The sequence below is a fragment of the Silurus meridionalis genome, chromosome 20, assembly GCF_014805685.1.
Source record: "Silurus meridionalis isolate SWU-2019-XX chromosome 20, ASM1480568v1, whole genome shotgun sequence".
NCBI lineage: Eukaryota > Metazoa > Chordata > Actinopteri > Siluriformes > Siluridae > Silurus > Silurus meridionalis.
Genome location: NC_060903.1, coordinates 16,396,070 through 16,418,995, shown reverse-complemented (window position 1 = coordinate 16,418,995; position 22,926 = coordinate 16,396,070). Strand labels below are relative to the sequence as shown.

The window sequence follows — 22,926 nt, the reverse complement described above, 5'->3', positions numbered from 1 at the left end:
CTGATTCATATTGGAACAGTTTTTCCACCAAAGGCACTAATTTTGCAGCAGACTTCGTAGCAGTTTAAAGGAGGAGGTGTAGAAACACATGACCTCACATTCTGAACAGGATACTTAATATTGTGGGAGGTTCCGGGGATCAGACACACCCAGCAATCTGGAGTGAGCGACTCACAGGGCACAGATCAGTTGATGATTGCTAATCAGTCCAAGTGTGGAGTGATGCATCACCAAAACCAGCATTGTTCTCTCTCAGACAGACGGCGTATCTACTGTCAGAGTTTGAGGAGACACCATGGCGGATTTGAGTATGATTCATGTAGGCAGGACCAAGAAGAGGACAGCAGTGTCCCTGCAACGCCAGAATGTCAGACTGCATGTTATTACACAGGTAAGGCATGAGAGGTGTGTTTAAAGCAATTTTTATATGAAGTGATAGATAGATAGATAGATAGATAGATAGATAGATAGATAGATAGATAGATAGATAGATAGATAGATAGATAGATAGATAGATGGATGGATGGATGGATGGATGGATGGATGGATGGATGGATGGATGGATGGATGGATGGATGGATAGATAGATAGACAGACAGACAGACAGACAGACAGACAGACAGACAGACAGATAACTTTATTCATGCCAGAGTGAAATTAAAAAAATGTATTACTGTATGACACTTTTGATACTTGGTCAACTTTTTTATTTATGTATTGTTTTTTTTTTTGCAAACTGATTTTCCACATTTTTGTGCTGATTTCTCTAGTCAATTTCTAATCCCACAATCTGTCCTCTCGCCAACACGAGCGGAAAACCAGCAGTGCCGTGCCATACATGATCCCAGCAGGATCATTGGCACGCTAGGGATAACGTCATCCTGCAACAATGCAGCCTTCCTTCCTCTTCATCCTCAATCTTTATTTTTCTTTTCTTTCTTTTTCTGACCCTTTTTTTGTCCTTTTTTACAATTTACACCATAAAAAAGTGTTGGAAAAGCTAAACGCTTACTTGATCTATTTCCTTCTTACACTCTTACTTTTGGTTTCTTATTTCTTTTCTTTTTTCTTTTTTGGCTCTAAGGTTATTGAGAAGACAATTGAGAGTCTCTACTAGTTTACATTTCGAATTTCAAAACAGCTTCAGCTAACACCCCCCAGACCAGCTCCATACTTAGATTTCACTCGTCCTCCTCATGTACTGTTTATCTTCCACCAGGTGACAGTGAGCTCACTCATGTATACGTTCAAAACGACACAAATTCCTGCTTGAGTGATTCTGAAAGTGATTTTGGAGATGTCCACGATGTCCAGATGGATTCATGTCTCCATACCTGTAACGGTTCAGAACACAATCTTGAAGTTTCTCATCTTCAAACCAGTGAAGGAATGAATGATGAACCAGAACAAACTGAAGAGAATTTATGCCTGTGCAGGGATGTACATTCGGGATGGAATAGCAACCACTGGCCATCTTTACCTCCTCCATGTTGTAATGGTGTGTATCAAGGTCGATAAAAAAAAAAACAGACATTTGAAACATAAAGACAGGAAAGATATGTGGTGATACAACACTTTATCACAAAAGTATATTGAAATGTAACTTGATATCTTTAATTAATGATGTCCAGATTTACAGTATTGTTGTAGAATCACATGATGTATTTATGTTAATCAAATTGTGACTTGTATGTTTTGATTGTTGTTTAGCGAGAAACGCCGTGGTGGTGGGTGTTGAAGTGGATGTTCTAGAAGAGGTGGTTTACGAGGACACGGAAATTGTTCAAACACAAACTATGTGAGTTAATGAGACTATTTTGATATGGATTACATTACGAGAACTGCATAGTTATTAAACACATGGTACAAATCGTAAATCATGACTAACAAAGAATTAATAGTTCAAATAAATATTTCAAATCCTTCTTTATGAGTTATGATCCATTTCAAGAGTAGGTGTGTTAAAGAAGCGGGTTTGGTTTTTTGGTGTACTCTGCTGTCTGCATGGAGAGTTTTGATTCCACACCTTTAGTGAAATTGCAAATATCTTTGAAGTTGTCATCTAAAGCCAGGAGCACACTTTGCAAAATCTGTAGTCTTTGATCTTTGGTTTAAATGAACTTGTGTATACATGTACAGTGTAACCTCTCCTACGACGACCGTCAAACCAAGAACCAATAAGAGCGCTGAACCTAATGACACGATTAATGCGACAGCTTCAAACCACCTCAAGTCAAAATGAGTCAGATGGACAGTGCTATAAGACAAGAAACTTAAGTTATGGAGGGAAAAGGAGTGTTTGTATGATTTGTTTAATATCAGAGGCATGTCACGAACAAAATTTATGCTACAGATTGTTTTTGTTTGCTGCTTGCTACCGTTAGCGAAAGCACACCGGTCTGAACATGTCACGGATCACTGACGTAAAACTTCAGACGAGTCTTTTGCGTTTTTCAGTTTTTAACTGTTGTACAGTCTGACGTTATGACAACTGAGGTCCTACAGTGTGACATGGGGATCTTGTTTGTTCAGTCTGACAAGCAACAATTGCAAAGGACTATTAAAAATTGCTCAGTGTGATGATTGAAATTGCTTCTTACTGTAATGTAGAAAACATGGGATCATTTCTGGCAACATACAAATTTAAGTAGGACTGATTAACTGTTTAATTTCCATGTGCATTTATTATGATTGTATTCCACTGATAGTGACTAGTGGCTGAATGTGTAATAGCAAAGACGATTATTGAATGCTGTGTTGATGTGCTTTGAAGTTTGGACTGTTGAACAATTGAGTTATAAAAAAAAATTAAAAACGCTTAGTGTGAGCGCAGAAATGAGTAGTTCTACTGCAGCGGACAGAAAGGCGTATTTCTGGGCAAGAAAAATATGAACAGAAGTTTGAACAATTGAAAGAGGTGATAGCTTATTGACTTTCAGATGATGAATTTGAAGATGAAGTCAAATCCCAGCACCATCGCTTTAAGCTGCCGAGTGCCAGAACCTTGACCCCCCAATGGTGTCTGCCAAATGTCATAAATGTAACAAGCCAAATTTGTTGTACTGCAAAACGCAGTTTACTAAAATATTCACTAAAATTATATCACTATTGCAAGTGTTGAAACCAACATGGAGGACTGAACAAATCACTAATCCTGTTCCTGTTGATTTTTTAGGTTTGATGGATGCCTGGAGGACCATATGATGGACTCTGACTCATGTTATTGTGACCAGTTGTTTTTCATGTGAATAACAAATGACATCATTATCCCTTCCATTATGACCATGTAACTACATTATTATGATTAATAATGACTGGTTCATTCTTGTCACCCAAGTATGCAAATTATTTAGAAAAAAAGTGCTGTATAAGTAATTTTTTGTCATTTGGAGTGCTAACTGTTTTTCTGTTTGTTTGTATTTAGTTATAAGAAAAGTGACTGATATAACATTTCAACACCTGATGTAAATGTACGTAAAGTGTCTTCTGGCGAATGATAAACACTTTATTGAGTGTAAAAGTGGGACATTTATTCGGTCTGAGATGCGATCAGTAAAACAACAGAAATAATAATAATAGTGTAAATAAATTGATAAAAAAAATAAATCACGTTAGCTATTTTAATTGAAATTACAGGCTCTGTATATTAAATATATTTTACCTGTCATTAATGTTTTTTTGATACTTCAATTTCAAGAACTACCAGAAAGCCACTCAAATTTTCTTTTAATCCTAAAATCCGACCGATAAGGTAAATTGTCATTTCGTGTAAAATTTCTAACATTTAAAATGAATAAATATATATAATTATAACAGGGCTGTTTAAGAAGGAAAGCCTCGTTTGGACGTCTCTGGTCGCTATATCAGAGGCTAATCAATGCTAAGTGTAGTTACAGTGTAATATTAACCCTACGGAGGCTTTTCCTGGTTGTTTATTGACATATCTGAGGTAAATTTTAATATTGCGGATGCTTCAATCTTGTATCCATTTTGTTTCTTGACTCTTTTCCTCAACTTTGTCCACTGTAAATGCTACACAGTTACATGTGGGCTAACTTGAGGTAAAGAGGTTATACATTTTTAATTTATAGGTTTATAATTAACAGCAGTGACTGTGACAAGGAAAAACTCAGTGAGATGGTATGTGAAATGTCCTTTCATTACACTCCCATCATGTTGAGATGTACTGTTCAGTGATAGGGACTTAAATGCAGAACTTATCATGCAAACTAAGCCATTATAGCAGACTGCTGATATTAATTTCAGCTCAAATCCATCCAAAGTTCTTAAGTTGCTCAGTAACATCATGATTCTTTAGGCTGTTCATACAAAACATTCCCCAGCCTCATAGAGTGTCTTTATTTGGTGAGGTAGGGCATCAGGATGGACATGTGGATCTGGAAAGACAGGTCAAAAGACCGGTCACTGATACTTCAGGAGCATATTTAACTCGACAGAGAGAGAAAGAGAAAAGGGGTGACAGGGAGAAGCAAGTATCCTTGTATGATATCAATGTTTTCAGGAAGCATGGTTCTACATAGATGTTGAACGTTTATCAGACATTTAGCTTCTGTTTTTTTTTTTTTGTTGAAAGGGGAAATGGAGTATCTGAAACAGTAAGAGGAATCAAAAAACATACAAATGTGGTATTAGAATGTATTATATGATTGACATTTTTATTTGCAATACCACTTTTATGTTTTTGTTTTATGTTTTTTTATATTTAATGAAAAATACCAAAATATGTGCAATCTCACTTTTTATTTTGTAATTTATTCACATATCTTTATTTGAAGATGTTGAGGTTTTCGTTGGGAGTGACGAGGATGGACAAGATTAGAAATGAGTTTATTAGAGGGACAGCGCATGTAGGATGTTTTGGAGACAAGGTGAGGGAGGTGAGATTGAGATGGTTTGGACATGTGCAGAGGAGGAACATGAGTTATATTGGTAGGAGAATGCTGAGGATGGAGCCACCAGGTAGGAGGAAAAGAGGAAGGCCAAGGAGGAGGTTTATGGATGTGGTGAGGGAAGACATGCAGGTAGTTGTTGTGAAAGAGGCAGATGTACAGGACAGGGGGGTATGGAGACGGATGATCCGCTGTGGCGACCCCTAATGGGAGCAGTAGAAAGAAGAAGAAGAAGATTCACATATCTTTATTATCTGAGAGTTGTTGTCACTGTTTACTGGAAGCTTCCACCACGAAACCAAATTAATTCTAAGTGCAAACATACTGTACTTGACAATAAAGCTCTTCCTGATTCTGAATAACTTGACTTTTATTTTTCTTATAGCTCAGGAATGTATTATTATTATTATTATTAATATTAATAATAAATGGATCATACAACAAAGGTGAACAGTAATGAAAAGTTTGGGGCAGGAAAAAGTTACATTATTATTTATTTATGTTTTATTATTTAATAGTCACATTTACTATTTTTCCTCTAGCAACTTGGTAGAATAAACTCGGAAAGTGGTGATGGTGGTTTTATTTTAATTTTTTTATGGGCGCCATTGGAAACGGTCCATACCATTTCCAAAAACGTAGGTGGCAATAGAAGACAAATAAATTTACTATTTACTATTATAAAACAGATACTATATTGTAACACAATAATTTCTCTATCCTTGGAAATAAAAACGCTCTTGATAATACGGTGAAAAAGAATAATATATATATAATTCCAGGGTAAAGCTAGAGTTGGACCAAGCGGCTCTTGACAGGACGCGGTGGGCGTGGCCATACTGTGTATGCAGGAAGAAGAAGAAGGAGAAGAAGAAGAGGCAGCGTTTATGACTCCTCTGTAGCAAAGTCGACGCCGGGTTATGGATAAAAGTGCCGTGGTAAAGGTCGGCGCGGTGGCCAGTGCGAGCGTGTGTGCCCTTTTCGGAGGAGTCGTCCTGGCGCAGTACATCGTGGCCAAGAAGAAACGAGCTGGCAAGAAAACCAAGATCATCGAAATGGTAGGCTTCCGCTCCGGTGCAGGGCGCATGCGCGGAAGGACCTGCTGGATTTCAAACGCCTTCAGAGGCACTACACAAACGGCCTATCTAGGGGAAGAAATTAATAGGGCGGACGCCATTTATAGTGCACTTTGTATAACGGAGGAATGTGGTTTGGTATTCGGTCTACTTTAGAGGTCATAGACTCGAGAGTAGGAGCCGGGTGCTCTGTTTCAACATCTATAAATAAAATAAACGAAATAATGAAAAAATAAAATGTTTGGACATATATGTCTATAAAACATATATATAACTATTATATATATTAAATGTATATATGTATATTAGTGTCATTTATCTACAATTGTCCCACCTCACTGCCAGCATCATCCCGCCTATAAATGGCGTCGCAGTTTATTGACGTCATCGACGACATCCTTCAGCCTCCAAATAAACGACGCCCGATCAATATCTCTCAATTCAATACTGAATTAAAATTTATTTTGAATCTTTACAAGAACTTTAAAGCCAGAAAGCAATCAGAACTTTGAATATACTCAAATATCTAAATTCCTCCTTTTTTGATGTAACCATGCGTTTTTAAAATTTATTTATTATTCAAAAATTTCAGTATTAAATGTACAATATTTCATTACAATATGCATGTAAATTTTTTGTCTTTCAATTAAAAAAAATTTAAATAATAAATAAGTGACGCCTGACCACATGTTGCGAAGATTTATGATCAGGTCAAAGGTCATGTGGATTGAACCACAGAGTAACCGCAGTGATTTACTCATGTGCCAATGTCACTGATAAGACGCCTACTCCGGCCAATCAGTGCCAGGGCCTGCGATCGCTTTCATCTGTTCCAGGGAAACCTGAGGACATTCTGCATCTTGACCTTTGATTTTTTGCCTGGAAAGCATTTTCTATAATATTGCGACACAGAGAAATCAGTGATGAATCCAGTCCAGAGTCCAGTATGTTTACCAGCTGATTCAATCCATGAGAGGAATTGCAAAGTTTCACTTTTATTGATTGAATTTGTAGCTTTGGATTGATTTAGAAGGTGTTGATTAGATGTCTATAAAAGTGGATTGACAATTGTTTGGCAAACAAACAACATGTTTTTATTAACGCACTTTTACTGATACACGACACTGCATATATAATTTTTCTTAATTAATATACAGATTAAAAAAGGTTAACAAAAAAATGCCATTCTTTGTAGAATGGTGAAGCTTTGATTTATCTGTTAAACTGACTATTTTCACAGGCGTTTCCCAATACAAAATGTAACAGATGAAACGATAAATGGCCAAAAATGTGTTAATTAGTAAATAAAAATGGAAATTGTTGACATACTTCTGTAATATAGGAAGAAGAACTGTTGATGTGCTGTAATCTTACATCTGTCTGTCACTATATGTTTATATATACAGTCAGTACATAGTCTCAGTGTGAACAGACTTTTTCTCTAAATGTTTAATAAACGCATGCTTACGGAAAAACCTCACCACGTCACCGATATGTACGTCTTCATTCAAATGATCAAACTTAGATTAGAATATGATGTCTACATCAGTGATGGGAAGATCAGATCATTTTTGCGACTTGGTTTTGTGAATCTCGTTCGTTCCTTTGATCATACATTTAAAAAGAAAATGTTACATGTTCAATAAGCAGATCAAACAACACTTTGACATACACCAACTTTGATTACAGTTACAATAATTTATATATGTATATTTAACTGCATATCTATGAGAGGCATCTGATAAAAGAATGAACAACTCGGACCAGATGACTTATGAGATGAACCACTTGTATCCTGTGTAATGCAGTGCGTAGTGTCTATGGGACTTGTGCGATAAAATAACTAACGACTTAAAGTAAATAAACGACCCATTACTAGTCTACATTAAAAAACTGGCCATGTGGGGCGATGTGACTGTTCCTGTATTTAAAAAAGTATTAATCCCCTGCTTAAGCCTAGTAAAGCCTAGTCCTTTTACCTTTCAATTTGAGTATATGCATGAAAGTTTTCGCTTTTGAATTGACATAAGTATTAAAAAACTATAAAAGTAGTGATGTATGAGAACTCTATGAATAATGAATGCAAGCCAGTGCTCCATTCTCCTCTCCTGCACATCAGACTTTTATATGGTAAAAGTTTTCTATAGTTACAGACACACACTGATGAGAACTGTGGGGTTACGCTTGTGCTCTCGTCTCAGCTTCACCTTTAACTCTATGCATTTCAAACCAGTGAGGAACGCCACGCAGATGCAGTGAAGTCCAGGTTTACGCCGATGAAGTACAGCATCAGGTGTAAAGTCACAAGAACAGAGCTGCGAATTTACCCGTTTTGTAGAAAACGTTTTCCTCCACACATTGCAGGCGCAAGTACAACTGTCCATCTGGTTCTTGATCTTCCAGAAAAGCTTATGATCTAAAAAAAAAAATTAAAAAAACTATGTCGCTTTAAACATTATTGCAGTTTTTTTATGCACTAAAGATATGAAAACTATATTTTTTTAAAGATTTTGAAACAGGCCGTTGTTCTGTGCAGGCGTTTTTCCTGCTTTATCAGGTCCCTCACTATCACTGATTTCCTGGATCTATCCGATGGCGTCCGTTTTGGCCTTGAGAGGTATTGGGACACTGCAAACGTAATGGGGGTCGGGGGTTAGAAATCAGCACGCCGATAATAAACGGCTCGTCTCAGCATCGGACGCTGTGGAATTTTTCACCCGAACACGAGGTCAGTGAGTGCAGGCAGGGTCGGGACGGGATTCTGTGTGCTTTAGCTTCAGGTCCGTGGCCTTTTTCCTGCACCTTCTCGATCGTGAAAAAGGTTTTAGAGGTTGTTTTTTTACAAACGCGAAAGAACTCTGTACTGCGCATTTGTTCCATTCTCGAGGATCGAGTGACGGGTTAAATATACAACTAAAGACATCGGAGTCGGACCTTTTGACTTCTCCAGAACGTTGATCATTTCAGGGAGAATGAGTGAGAGAGGCAGCTGATGACTGGATAACAACATCGATTAATACCTCCAGACCTGATATGAGTCATTTACTTTTTTTCTTTCTCATTACTTTGTGCATTAGGTGTTCATGTTCTGGTGCCTTAAGCTTAAATCAGCTTTTATTCTTTTTTCCTCAGCCTTCGAGGCTTAGTAGTTGCATGTCATGACAAATGCACCACACGCTACCGCTAAAACACACCCTGTTAGGAATGAGCAAAAAACGCAGATTGTTTGGGAACCATTCCAAAATATTAATTAAGTAGGCGATTAAGCAGTTCCAAGGAAAGAATCAACAATTATGACGCAAGATATAACTCTCATTATCATTATTTTCCAAACGCAAGTATTTCCTGAAGAGTGTTTTATTCCTTTTATACCTCAACACTTTGCCATTAAAAAAAAAAGGTTATCATTATTTTTATCCACTTATAGTTCAATAAAGTTCAAAAGGAGAATATTAATGAAAGTTATCACTATACAGTAGCGATATATAGTGCTGTGAATAAGTATTTGCATGTATTTGCATGATTTTGCATATTTATCCCTCTTAATTGATTCAGATCATCGAGCTAATTTTAATATTACACAAAGAAAACCCAATCAAATACATTTTTTGTACAGTTTTTGTATGATTGATGATGATGAAAAAAAGCTGTCCAAACCTGCCTGGCCCTGTGTGAAAAAGTAATTGCCCCCTAAACCTAATAACTGGTTGTGCCACCCCTTGAAGGCAACAACTGCAATCGAGTGTTTTTGCAATAACTGGCAGTGAGTCTTTGAAATCGCTGTGAAAGAATTTCGTCAAAACCTCACGATTTTTTGTTACTCGCGAGGGGTCATGGGACGCAACCCCCGCGATTATCGAGGTTGCACTTTATATAAATTAAAGCAAAGCTTCTACTAAAAACTTCTGACCAGTGAGAATCCATAGTTTATTGTAATTCATTCTAAAATAATTCCTCACACTATCCCGTGTCACCCAGATACGTATGACTTCCCTTTTGAGTCTCTGGGAGTTTTTTTTATCTTTTCTAGCTGTCATTAAATCACCTCTTACCTGCTCATTCGGGACAAATGTATACACTCAAATTTGTTCTCCGTCTCTCTGTAAAGCTGCATTGTGACAGTATCCATTGTTAAAATTCTTCTTGAAACGGTTTAATAAACAAGTGAATAAAGTTTAAAGCATTTGAAAAGAATTTTCGACAAAAATAAAATATTTTTTTCACACAACTTTTATTGACGATAAAACTGCATTGAAGACAATCTTTCATCGAGTAATAAAAACTTTATGGCATTAAGGCAAAGCATGAGTGTGATTTCTTGTTTTTGTAATCAAAAATGAGGCCACTAAGCGTAGCCAAACATCTCCACCAGACCTCACATGCATAGCGTAATCGATTTAAGACTGATTGATCATCTGCGTAACAGAATCTGCGTTACGATGTTTTCTAAGCTTGTTACACACGCTACATCCATTAACACCCAAAGCTCATCAAGCTGCTCACTGACCTCCAATACAGCGCTCATGTGCTTACAGTGGAGTTTAACAATAGAACAGTGGACACGTGACAACAAAATAACAATCCAACACCTGAGGACTTGGGACCCAAACGTTTTAGAAGCGGATATACAACACACACACACACACACACACACACACACACACACACACACACACACACACACACACAGAGGGAACATTTCTGACCTGATAACAAACCTAATCAGAAAAAAAAGTAGGTCGAGGACTACTTTTTTACTTTCCTAATCATGTCAACTGATTATCAGGAGCACAGAGGGAACGGAACTGAAGATCTATAAGAAAATATTAATAGTTTAAAATTTTTGTTCTAGTTCAGTTTTGTTTTAGCGAATTAAAAGCCTTTAAAGCTACATTTTATTTCATTTTTATCTTTGGGGAAAAAAAAAGACTTCTAGCTTGTATTAAGCTCTAGTATCGTTGTAGTTTCGCTAAGAAATAAAAACATCTTAAATCAACGAAATTAGGAATTAATGTTATAATACTTGCAAAATAAACATTTGACCAAATTTATATAACACGTCGGTTGTACACGTTGCATAATTAAAACTTTTTAAGGAAGGAATTCTTTTATTTATTTATTTATTTATTTACTAAGCCTTTCGTAGCAAGAAATTTGTAAATATTGTAGGCACGTAACCCGTTTTTATTTTTCATTTCGTTCTATTTCAGTTGGCTTCAAAACTTTGGAAAAAAAACAACTTCTACGTTGTATTTAGTTTCTAATATCTCAATCTATAATAAAGTAGATCTGAATTTGGCGAGGTCAATACACTGGCCAAAAGTTTGTGGACACCTGACTATCCTTTATATGTGTGATTCTTCTCCTAATAATTTAGCTTTACACTTTGTCTTCACTGGAACAAGGAGACCTCAAACCTGTTTCAGTATGACATTTCCTCTGTGCACAAAACCATCTCCATGAAGATATGCTTTATATGGGTTGGAGAGGAAGAACCTGCTGATGCACCCCAGGCCTCCTCACCTCACCTACATCACTACCTGACTTTACTCACACACTTGTGTCTGAACGAGCAACAATCCTCAAATATAGTGAAAAATCTTCTCAGAAGAGTGGAGGCTATTATAACGGAAAAGGGGATTAAATGTGGTATGGGACGTGTTAATTTTAATGAACTATAGTAACCCTGTCCTTTCTTTAGTAGTTGACTGAGTGCAGATTCAGTCTTTTGGGGTTTTTTTTTTGGGGGGGTGGTGGTGGTTTGGTTGCGTAGTAGAACTTTTGCCCTGATGACCCACATAGCACAGAGTTCATGCGTGTCTCTAGAGGTCTGGAATTTGACAGGTAATCATTTTCAGACCTGTAAAATGTCAGATTTAAGGTTCTCGATCTACTTTACGTAGCTGTCGCTCATCCTTTTTAGGCTTTATTATAGTTTGTGAGAATTTGAAAAATGTGCAGAGTTTGTTTGCCAGGTCATGAATTGTCTTCTGTGTGTTTTTTTATTTATTTAAAAAAAACAAAACAATTTTTAGGTTTGTGTCCTCGTTATTTGTGTTTTTTTCTTCTAATTGTTTCTCTTCCGTATTGTTTCGTTCACTGAGCTGCTATTCTACTCCGTTCTGTGCTGTACTGCTCTATTATATTCTGTGGTATTCCCTTCTGTTTCCTTTTCATTTTATTGTTCTGTTTTCTTTTTCATTCCGTTTCTTTTTCGTTCCGTATCGGTCTGTTCTCATTCATTCGGGTTTATATTCAATTCAATTTGTCCCGTTTGTTACAATCGACTTTGTCCCAGAGCAGCTGTACAGTATTGCAGACAGTGCAGCTAGAAATCTTACTGCCATTCATCAGTTTATCTCTAACGAGCGAAGTGGCAACAGTGACGATGAAAAACTCCCTGAGATGGAAACCTTCAGAGAAACCAGACTCAGAAGGAAACCCGTATTTAACTGGGTGACACCGAATGTCCATTTTTTTATATTGTTGAGGTTCTCAAATGTTCACTGACGCTTGAATGTCAAAACGGTGCAGCCTTTTATAGCAGATTATTTATTATAATTACAGTTCAAATCTATCATCATGCTTCTTGAGTTCCACAGTGAATCTCATGACTTTTTTCTTCTATTCCATTCGATTCACATTCCTTCACGCTTTCCCCAGTTTTGTTCTGTTTTATTTAATTCTCTGTTTTATGTCATTCAGTTTTTTCAGATTTTATTTGATATAATTCCAGCCTCAGTGCAATTCTGTTCTATAATGCACTTCTTTGTCTTTATTCTGTCATCTATTTATTTGCTTCGGTTTTATTTCTTTCGAATTATATTTTTCGGTTTATTTATGTTTTATACTGCACATTCTACCCTATTATAATTTGTTCAGTTTTTTACCATATTTTATTCTGTTCACTTGTTTTTTATCATATTCACTTGTATTACGTTCTGTTTTATTTGATTCTTCTCCCTTTTTTGTCTTTTTTTAATTTAATTTTATTTCGTTCTGTTTGTAAAAGATATTAATTATTAATCTTTGTGTGTGTGTGTGTGTGTGTGTGTGTGTGTGAGCGCCAGAGAGAGACAAAAAAGCGAAAGAGAGAGATAGAGAGGGGGGGGCCTCTCAAAAGGGGTGTGTCTTATATGTAATCTGTCTTTAGGCCACACCCCTATTGTGTGGCTGAGCTGTATATAAGCCGTCATCTGACAGAAGGAATTTTCTTTCCTTGTTTTTCACAAAGCTGCAACAGCACAGGAAAGGTAAGCTGACAGACAGAATACAACACCGCTCAGGGAATTACGTTTTTATTCACGTTTGCTTACTGTTAAACTCGTAAAAATGCGTTTTTAATACTGTCTAAATATGTTCTTAAATACGTCACCACGTAAATAAGTCATGACTCTGGGATAGAACAGTGTAATCTAGGGAAATATAGTATCTCCAGGTGACCGGAAAACCGTCTGTGAGTTCGTATGAGAAGATTGAATGCATATATGTTATGTTTTTGAGAGTGTGTGTGTGTGTGTGTGTGTGTGAGATTACGTTAATGATATGTTACACAACTCAGAATGTCTATTTGCAAAAGAATTTACAGGCACGAACAGCTGCAAGCGATTCAGGAACTTCTGCAGATGTGCAGTCGTGTGCGTTTAATGCGAGTTTGCTTTCCGATAGTAATAATAATCATGCAGTAGCAATAATAGTGCTTTAAGTTAACGCTTATTTATCGAATATTTGTCCGTAAATCGTCTACGCATCTTTTATTCTCTTGCAGTTTGCGAAATAAAATTTTGTATAAAACACTTTGTTGAAGTTGCATAAAGTGTTGGACTGTTTTGACTGTTTGGCACAGACACACAAACACACACAGGTCAAACACACCCTATGAATAGCACTCCTATATATATACCTCGTCTCCGTACAGAGGATGTGCCCTGCTCGAAATAGGTGTTCACGTGGAACCCGGATCAGATTTAAGACTGAATTCAGAACCACCACAGGAAAAAAAAAGACGAACGACACGAAGGAAAGAACAGATGTTTCTTTCTGATACGTCTTTAGCAGTGGTGGTTTTATTAGGAATCTGTACTGTTTATTATGTAGATTGTAAATACAAAAAAATGCAAAAATTGTTAATGCACAAGCCGGGAAACAGAAAGGACACGGATACAAACTTATTTGTAAAGAACTTACTTACTGTGCAGCTCTTCAGCTTGAAGCTTCTCAGTGCTGAGACTGAACCTCTCACTTACACATGTATACACTGTGTAATACTGACTGTGTGTGAGAGAGAGATTAGATTTCTTCTCCTCCTTCCAGCCTTTTTCAATCCCTCCTCCTTTTCATCACGTGTCTCAAACCGGCTTCAGACTGACGTGTTTATTACACATTTGTTGTACACATTGCATAATGAAAGCTGGTTTTTTTTGTTATTTTTTTCTATCTTTCTTTCTTTCTTTCTTTCTTTCTTTCTTTCTTTCTTTCTTAACTGTTTTGTATCAAGAAATTAGTAGATATTGTAGGCATGTAAACATGGACATGAATTAGACAAAGAAATTAATATATTATGTGGTTTTAACTACATGTATCTACTTTCCTTATTATTTGTTTGTTTGTTTGTTTGTTTATTTATTTACTCGTTTTGTATTTTTTCTGTATTTATTTATTTATTTTTTAGCAGATTGTCTTTAAACCCTAAAATTAAAATTATTTAGAAATAAAGGTACTAATAAAGGCACATTTTCTTGTATCCTTGAGTCACTAAAAGCACATCTATCTATCTATCTATCTATCTATCTATCTATCTATCTATCTATCTATCTATCTATCTATCTATCTATCTATCTCTCTATCTATCTATCATTTTGTCATTTTATATATATATATATATATATATATATATATATATATAAAATGATTGAATCACAGAGGATGTTTAGCAGCTGCCTAATATTGTGATATTTGACCTTTATTTCTCTACTCATACTGCACCACACTCCTGACTGCTTCACGTGTGTCTCCACAGATGCCTGAGTTTGAGAAGAGCACAGTCCACATCAAGGACCCCGAGCGGGTAGAGCAGATCATCTGCGGTATGATTAAAGGAGGCGCTTCCAAACTACAGGTACAGATATCAGATATGAGAGTCAGATATTCATCAAGTTTGCTGTACTAGTATTAATGTACTGTACACTGGTTCTCCTACAGCTTCTGCACAATTCCTTCTGTACTAGTGCTTCTCCATTTCTACTACTGCTATTCAACTATTATCTCCACTACTGTACTGGTACTAATCTACTACAAAATTATAATATACCCCTAGTATTTCTGTACTTTAATCTATTATTATAATATATAAGATAAGATATACCTTTATTCTTTATTTATATATGATATATTCCCTCTACTGTTGTACTATAAGTAATCCACTACTGTACTATATTATAAATTCCTTCTACTACTGTAATATATAATATACTACTATACTATAAAATACTATTCTTACTACTACTGTATTATAACTAATATACTACTATACTATAAAATACTATTCCTACTGTACTATAACTAATCTACTACTATACTATAAAATACTATTCCTACTGTACTATAACTAATCTACTACTATACTATAAAATACTATTCCTACTGTACTATAACTAATCTACTACTATACTATAAAATACTATTCCTACTGCTGCTGTGTTATAACTAATCTGCTACTATGCTATAAAATACTATTCCTGCTGCTGCTGTGTTATAACTAATATGCTGCTATGCTATAAAATACTGTTCCTGCTGTTGCTATAACTAATCTGCTACTATGCTATAAAATGCTGTTCCTGCTGTGCTATAACTAATCTGCTGCTATACTATAAAATACTGTTCCTGCTGCTGCTGTGTTATAACTGATCTGCTACTATACTATAAAATACTGTTCCTGCTGCTGCTGTGTTATAACTAATCTGCTACTGTGCTATAAAGATACTATTCCTGCTGTGCTATAACTAATCTGCTACTATGCTATAAAATACTATTCCTGCTGTGCTATAACTAATCTGCTGCTATGCTATAAAATACTGTTCCTGCTGCTGCTGTGTTATAACTAATCTGCTGCTATGCTATAAAATACTATTCCTGCTGCTGCTGTGTTATAACTAATATGCTGCTATGCTATAAAATACTGTTCCTGCTGTGCTATAACTAATATACTGCTATGCTATAAAATACTATTCTTGCTACTGCTGTACTATAACTATATGCTGCTATGCTATAAGTACTGTTCCTGCTGTTGCTATAACTAATCTGCTACTGTGCTATAAAGATACTGTTCCTGCTGCTGCTGTGTTATAACTGATCTGCTGCTATGCTATAAAATGCTATTCTTACTACTGCTGTACTATAAAATACTATTCCTACTGCTACTGTACTATAACTAATCTGCTACTGTATTATAACTAATCTACTACTATACTATAAAATACTATTCCTACTGTACTATAACTAATATACTACTATACTATAAAATACTATTCCTACTGTACTATAACTAATCTACTACTATACTATAAAATACTATTCCTACTGCTACTGTACTATAACTAATCTGCTGCTGTGCTATAAAATACTATTCCTACTGTGCTATAACTAATCTGCTGCTATGCTATAAAATACTATTCCTACTGCTGCTGTGCTATAACCAATATGCTGCTATGCTATAAAATACTATTCCTACTGTACTATAACTAATCTACTACTATACTATAAAATACTATTCCTACTGCTACTGTATTATAACTAATCTACTACTATACTATAAAATACTATTCTTACTACTACTGTATTATAACTAATATACTACTATACTATAAAATGCTATTCCTGCTGTGCTATAACTAATCTGCTGATACTATAAAATACTATTCCTGCTGTACTATAACTAATCTACTGCTATGCTATAAAATACTGTTCCTACTGCTGCTGTGCTATAACTAATCTACTACTATACTATAAAATACTATTCCTACTGCTACTGTACTATAACTAATCTACTACTATACTATAAAATACTATTCCTACTGTACTATAACTAATATACTACTATACTATAAAATACTGTTCCTACTACTGCTGTATTATAACTAATCTGCTGCTATACTATAAAATACTGTTCCTGCTGCTACTGTGCTATAACTGATCTGCTACTGTGCTATAAAATACTATTCTTACTACTACTGTACTATAATTAATATACTACTATACTATAAAATACTATTCTTACTACTACTGTACTATAATTAATATACTACTATACTATAAAATACTATTCTTACTACTACTGTACTATAACTAATATACTACTATACTATAAAATACTATTCCTACTACTACTGTATTACAACTAATCTACTACTATACTATAAAATACTATTCCTACTACTACTGTATTATAACTAATATACTACTATACTATACTATACTACTACTATACTATACTATACTAATATACTACTATACTATACTATAAAATACTTTTACATTCACCTCACACAGTACTGTATATGTAAGTATACAGTAGGTTTACTAGTCGGCGCTATACTTGGTTTTTGTCTTTTGTCTTGTCTTGTGTTGTCTGTCTGCACTCTGTCTGTCTGTACTGTTCTTTTGTTTGCACTGTTTGCACCAGGCTGCACTCGATGCACTTTATGTTGTTTTGTTGTTTTTTGTGTAGCACCAGGGTTCCGGAGGAACGTTGTTTCGTTTTTACTGTGTACTGTGTACCACTGTGTATAGTAAAAATGACAATAAAAGCCACTTGACTTGACTTGACTTGACTATTCCTACTGTACTATAATTAATATACTACTATACTATAAAATACTATTCCTACTACTACTGTGCTATAACTAATATACTACTACTACATTATACAATACGACTACTACTACGGTAATAATGTATCGACTACTACACTATAATATTTATTTATATTTTTTTTATATTTATATTAAATTTATATTTATTTCCTTTAGCACATTTTCATGATTTGGTACTCTCTTTTTTTTTTTTGTAATAAAGTTCAGTATAATTTTACATCGTATCATTTTCTTTGTTTGTTTGTTGTTGTTTTTTAAATCCAGTATTCACTTTTAAAACTTTAGGTTGATTTAATCGGTTATCAGGAAATACGATCAAAACTAAACTAAAAATAATTTTAAAGCAAAATCTAAGATTAAATAGTATAAAGATATGGATAATTCCTTTTTTTCTTCTAGATAATCACAGATTTTGACATGACGTTAAGCAAATTTTCAATCAACGGAAAACGCTGCCCGACCTGCCACAGTAAGTCAAAGCCGCACGACCCCAGGACAGAAATCTAAATCGCTAAATGCAGAAGGAATGCCATTTTTCACAGGATAGTTGATCATCCTTTTACATTTTCCTCAGACATAATCGACAACTGCAAGCTAGTCACGGAGGAATGTAGGCAGAAGGTGAGCAGTAAAGCATGTCTCAACTTCTGTACCTTCTCCTAATTCCTGCAAGAGAATGTGACGTATGTATCGTGAAACTTTTTTTGTTTTCAGCTGTATAAGCTAAAGGATACGTACTATCCTATTGAGATCGACCCACATCTCACCATGGAGGAGAAATACCCCTTTATGGTGGAATGGTGAGTTGAGCTACACAAGGCTAAATCAAGCAGAGAGAAAATTCGAGGATATGTTTTTTGAGATAGCAGCTTTAAATTGTTAATGTTTAATTGCTAAAAATTAAATCGAAAGCTCCATCTGATTTTGTGTGATATTGCCTACTGTTAAAAACCCTATAGAAATCAAATTCCACTAAATGTTCTAGCTCTTTTCAACACACACACACACACACTGTGTTTAACACTTTCACTGCATTCCTCTGTTCTATTAGGTATTTTAAATCCCACACATTACTGGTGGAGCAGCGTTTAGAGAAGGACAAACTTCCCGAGGTGGTCAGAGAATCGGACGTCAGCTTACGGTACGGTGGTCACACTTTCATACGTCGTCCTAAAACCTGAATTAAGCTGTTAATAAATACGTAAATAAAAACCAGTATAAAGACAGTGGGTGTTATTTGAACATACCATTTTACATATAATCCCCATTTGCTGTTATAATACCCTCCAGTCTTCTGGGAAGATGTTTGACTAGCATGCTTGTGAAGATTCATTTAGCCACATAGGTGTTAGTAAAGTCAGGTACTGATGTGGGTGAGGTGAAAAGGCCTGGGGTGCAGCCAGTATTCACATTCATCCCAAAGGTGCTCAATAAGGTTTATATCAGTGCAGAATATAGCAGAATCTCTCTATAGCAGAAGATCTTCCACTTCAACCCATGTAAAGCATATCTTCATGGCGCTGGCTTTGTCCACAGGAGCATGGTCATGCTGGAACAGATTTGGGACACCTAGTAGAAGCGAAGTAAAAAACATTTATTTCATTGCACCCAAAGACGTCCTATACAATTGTGCGCCTCCATCATTGTGGTAACAGTTTGAGGAAGAACCACACGTGTTTGGGAAGGTCAGGTATCTCAGTACCTTTCTCATTATAGTGTATCTAATATTTTGTTCAATTTGACCTACTGCACTTTGCATTGTTAAAAGTATTAAGATATTAGACGTATTCAAATTCCAGAGAATGAAACAAATGCTCTGGAAAAGTGTTTCCCTTTGATGTAGCTTCCACGTCACTTTTTTATTTTCCAAAATATCTTGTTTTCTTGAAACATCTTCCCTGAAGTTACAGTAATTACTACTCTTTAGATGTTGGTTCAATCCTGTGTTACTGCTTGATGTTCACTGTGTGTGTGTGTGTGTGTGTGTGTGTGTGTGTGTGTGTGTGTGTGTGTATCACAGGGAGGGTTATGAGCACTTCTTTGACCGTCTTCATGAGCACAGTGTTCCTGTGTTCATCTTCTCAGCGGGGCTCGGAGATGTGCTCGAGGAGATCATCAGGCAGGCTGGAGTTTATCACCCCAACGTTAAAGTCGTCTCCAACTTTATGGACTTCGATGAGAACGTTAGTATAAAATAGAAATAATTTATTGTTATGGTACTAATAATACATTTGTTCTAATTATGTCCATAGCATTTATTACTTATTTAAGTCTGGTTCGCTCAGATATGTGCGCAAGACAAGAACCTCTAGCAATTAAACCATTAAAAAAATGCATGTATTTATTAATATTTTTCTTATCAATTTTTACATTTCATGAAAATGCTGTGTGAATTACTTTATAATGTTTCAATTCTACTTTAAAGTCCACTATACGATATATTATATATTAGTCCATTCTATTTTACTGTCCATTTAAAATAAAAAGTTGGTCTAATAAAACTAGTTATTACAATAATGTTTTAATGAAAAACCAATAGCATTTAAAAATGTTTTTAGCTACTTAAAAAATAAAATAAAATGTAGAAATAAATGAAATATCATATTTTAAGAAGTGTAGCGTTTTTCGGTTCTGGAGCAGCTGAGAAGGAACGCTGTCGTTACGAGAGCGGCCTCTGAGGTGATACATAGAGAGCGCTATATTATATTTAGTGTTTATAAATTATTAATTAAATATTTATATTGATTTTATTTAGCACAGTTCAGGATTCAGTACTGTTTTTAATTTTTTAATTTTTGTAATAAACTTCAGTGCTATTTTACATGGAATATTTTTTTTGACATGTTTTTTTTTCTCCCCTATCCATTTAAAAAACAAATCAAAAATTGGTAATCGGTTATCGGCAATATGGTACGATCCAACCTAACAATTTCTATCGCTAAAAATGGACTATTGGTCGACCTCTACAATTTAGTTGTGTAAAGTATTCACGTAGACAAACAGTACAGCTTTGTTTGTAATGTTATATGCTGACTGTGGAGGCGCTGTTCTCCTGCAGGGTGTCCTGAAAGGCTTCAAAGGCGAACTGATTCACGTGTACAACAAGCATGACGGCGCGCTGAGGAACACCGACTACTTCAAACAGCTGAAGGACAACAGCAACATCATCCTTCTGGGAGACTCACTCGGAGACCTCAACATGGCCGACAGCGTCCCCAACGTAGAGAACCTCCTGAAGATCGGCTTCCTCAACGATAAGGTCTGCTCACTTTTTTCAAAGCGTGGATTTGTGGAATAAAGTGTCGTCCTCAGAGTATTTACTATTGTTTTTCTGTTGCAGGTCGAGGAGCGCCTGGAGAAATTCTTGGACTCTTATGATATTGTTCTCGTGAAGGATGAAACCCTTGAAGTGCCCAATTCTATTTTACAGAAGATCTTATAACTGTAAAGAGACTTTTATTGGATTACTAGTCGAACACATGCACGCACAAGCCATACAAACCCTCCATCACGATCCGTTAACATCCTAGACGTCTCCCGTGTGTCTGTGTCGGGTTTTGTCCCATTGTTTCTATTTTTTTGTAAAGAAAAAAGAGACCGTGTTGGATATCTCTATATAAGCAAATGTGTTTTAATGTGTACATTAGTAGACTTGTCAATGTATTATTTTTGATATTGTATCACTTAAGTTCACGCGCAATAATAATTGGGATGGAAGGTGAAACCAGTCTTTAACTAGACTGTACACATTATTTTTTATAATTATAAAGGTGAAAAATGCAGTGTACTACAGTAATTTTTGTACAGTCTCCAGGTGTTGAAAAATATTTGTTGCTCCAAGTATTTGTGCCTGTACAGTGGATGTGATCTTCCCTGGAAACACTCCCAGGCTTTGACAGTTCCTCAACCTCAGCTACATCCCTCAAGGACGTTTAACTGTACCATTCGTACAGCTTTTTTGTTGCATCCTGCAGGATTTCTATCTGTTCATTCGAGATTAATGTTACTCGTTACATCCGTTGTATAGCTCCTACCAGGAAGTTTACGTAGTTTCTAGAGAAATCAAACAAAAAAGATACATGACGTTTACTGTACACTGTAGTTTCTGCCTGTTTTTTTTTTTTCATGTGTAAAATAAATAGAACATTTTAAAATATACAATTTTTATTTACAATCTATATGTATATGCCCATGGATATAAATTCCATGCTAACTATCCCACAGCAATACAATATATCCATCAACAAATGAATGTATTGGACATTATCACCTTGTTCCAGGTGTAGTTCAGGCCTGGTTTCGGTGTTATTTTCACGACCTAGACTGATGGTTCGTTTAAAATGTGCTGACACAGCTAAACACGAAGGAAAGCTTCAGAAAAACGAGCTTTCATTCATTAATTATTTGTAGCGTCAGCATTTTTTTTTCAAGTTGGACCTTTTTTGTTATCTTCACACAATCGTTAAGGAAGTGGATCGGCTTCGACTTGCACTACCATGACGTTGGGGAGGACGTGTTCTCGTGGCCCGACGTACAGTGCTGTACGTGCTGCTCGTTTGCATGTTGCTTTTCTTGTTTTCAAAAAGGTTTGTCAATAAATGTAGGCAATAATAACGACCACTTTTTGTTATTATTTAAAATGTGGAGGTCTAAAAGAGTTAACATTTTTTTTTCATTGATGCATATCAGTGTTTTTATCTTTTACATTGACTCACAGTTGAACATGTACCACATCTCTCTCTTTATGTACCATATATCTCCCTATCTAACTAAAAGATTTCTAAACAACCCAATCCGAGATCTGTGTGTACCTCGAAAATGTGGTTTTGCACGATTAATATTCACATTCTTTCCAAAACTGAATATTTCTTTTATTGTTTGTTCCAGTAACAGCTTATTCACAACATCAGGATAAATCAGGCACACGAGTTTGAACACATTTTAAATAAAGGAAGCCGCTAATTCGGATTTGCCACCATAGGGGCAAACCAACAGCCTTCTGTCCTTCTCGTATCAGCTTGTGACGGACCTGAATACAGGCCTTGGTGCTTTCCACGCTTCCTCCACACC

At 35.7% G+C, this 22,926-nt stretch overlaps 2 protein-coding genes across 3 annotated transcripts; both read left to right on the top strand.

The window, feature by feature from the left end:
• Nucleotides 1-171: 171 nt before the first annotated feature.
• On the top strand, nucleotides 172-4,774 carry LOC124403220. Its single transcript, XM_046876874.1, has 4 exons — nucleotides 172-391; nucleotides 1,220-1,498; nucleotides 1,711-1,798; nucleotides 3,176-4,774. The coding sequence occupies exons 1-4, from the start codon at nucleotides 193-195 to the stop codon at nucleotides 3,246-3,248; spliced, it is 639 nt and encodes a 212-aa protein (XP_046732830.1). The 5' UTR covers nucleotides 172-192; the 3' UTR covers nucleotides 3,249-4,774.
• A 960-nt stretch (nucleotides 4,775-5,734) lies between these two features.
• On the top strand, nucleotides 5,735-22,470 carry nt5c3a (5'-nucleotidase, cytosolic IIIA). Of its 2 annotated transcripts, none has more exons than XM_046876119.1 (9): nucleotides 5,735-5,968; nucleotides 15,006-15,104; nucleotides 18,256-18,325; nucleotides 18,431-18,477; nucleotides 18,571-18,656; nucleotides 18,908-18,997; nucleotides 19,877-20,039; nucleotides 20,915-21,115; nucleotides 21,197-22,470. In XM_046876119.1, the coding sequence occupies exons 1-9, from the start codon at nucleotides 5,831-5,833 to the stop codon at nucleotides 21,296-21,298; spliced, it is 996 nt and encodes a 331-aa protein (XP_046732075.1). In that variant the 5' UTR covers nucleotides 5,735-5,830; the 3' UTR covers nucleotides 21,299-22,470. The 2 variants fall into 2 exon arrangements, with proteins under 2 accessions (XP_046732075.1, XP_046732076.1); XM_046876120.1 differs by lacking the exon at nucleotides 5,735-5,968 and adding an exon at nucleotides 13,184-13,239.
• Nucleotides 22,471-22,926: the final 456 nt, after the last annotated feature.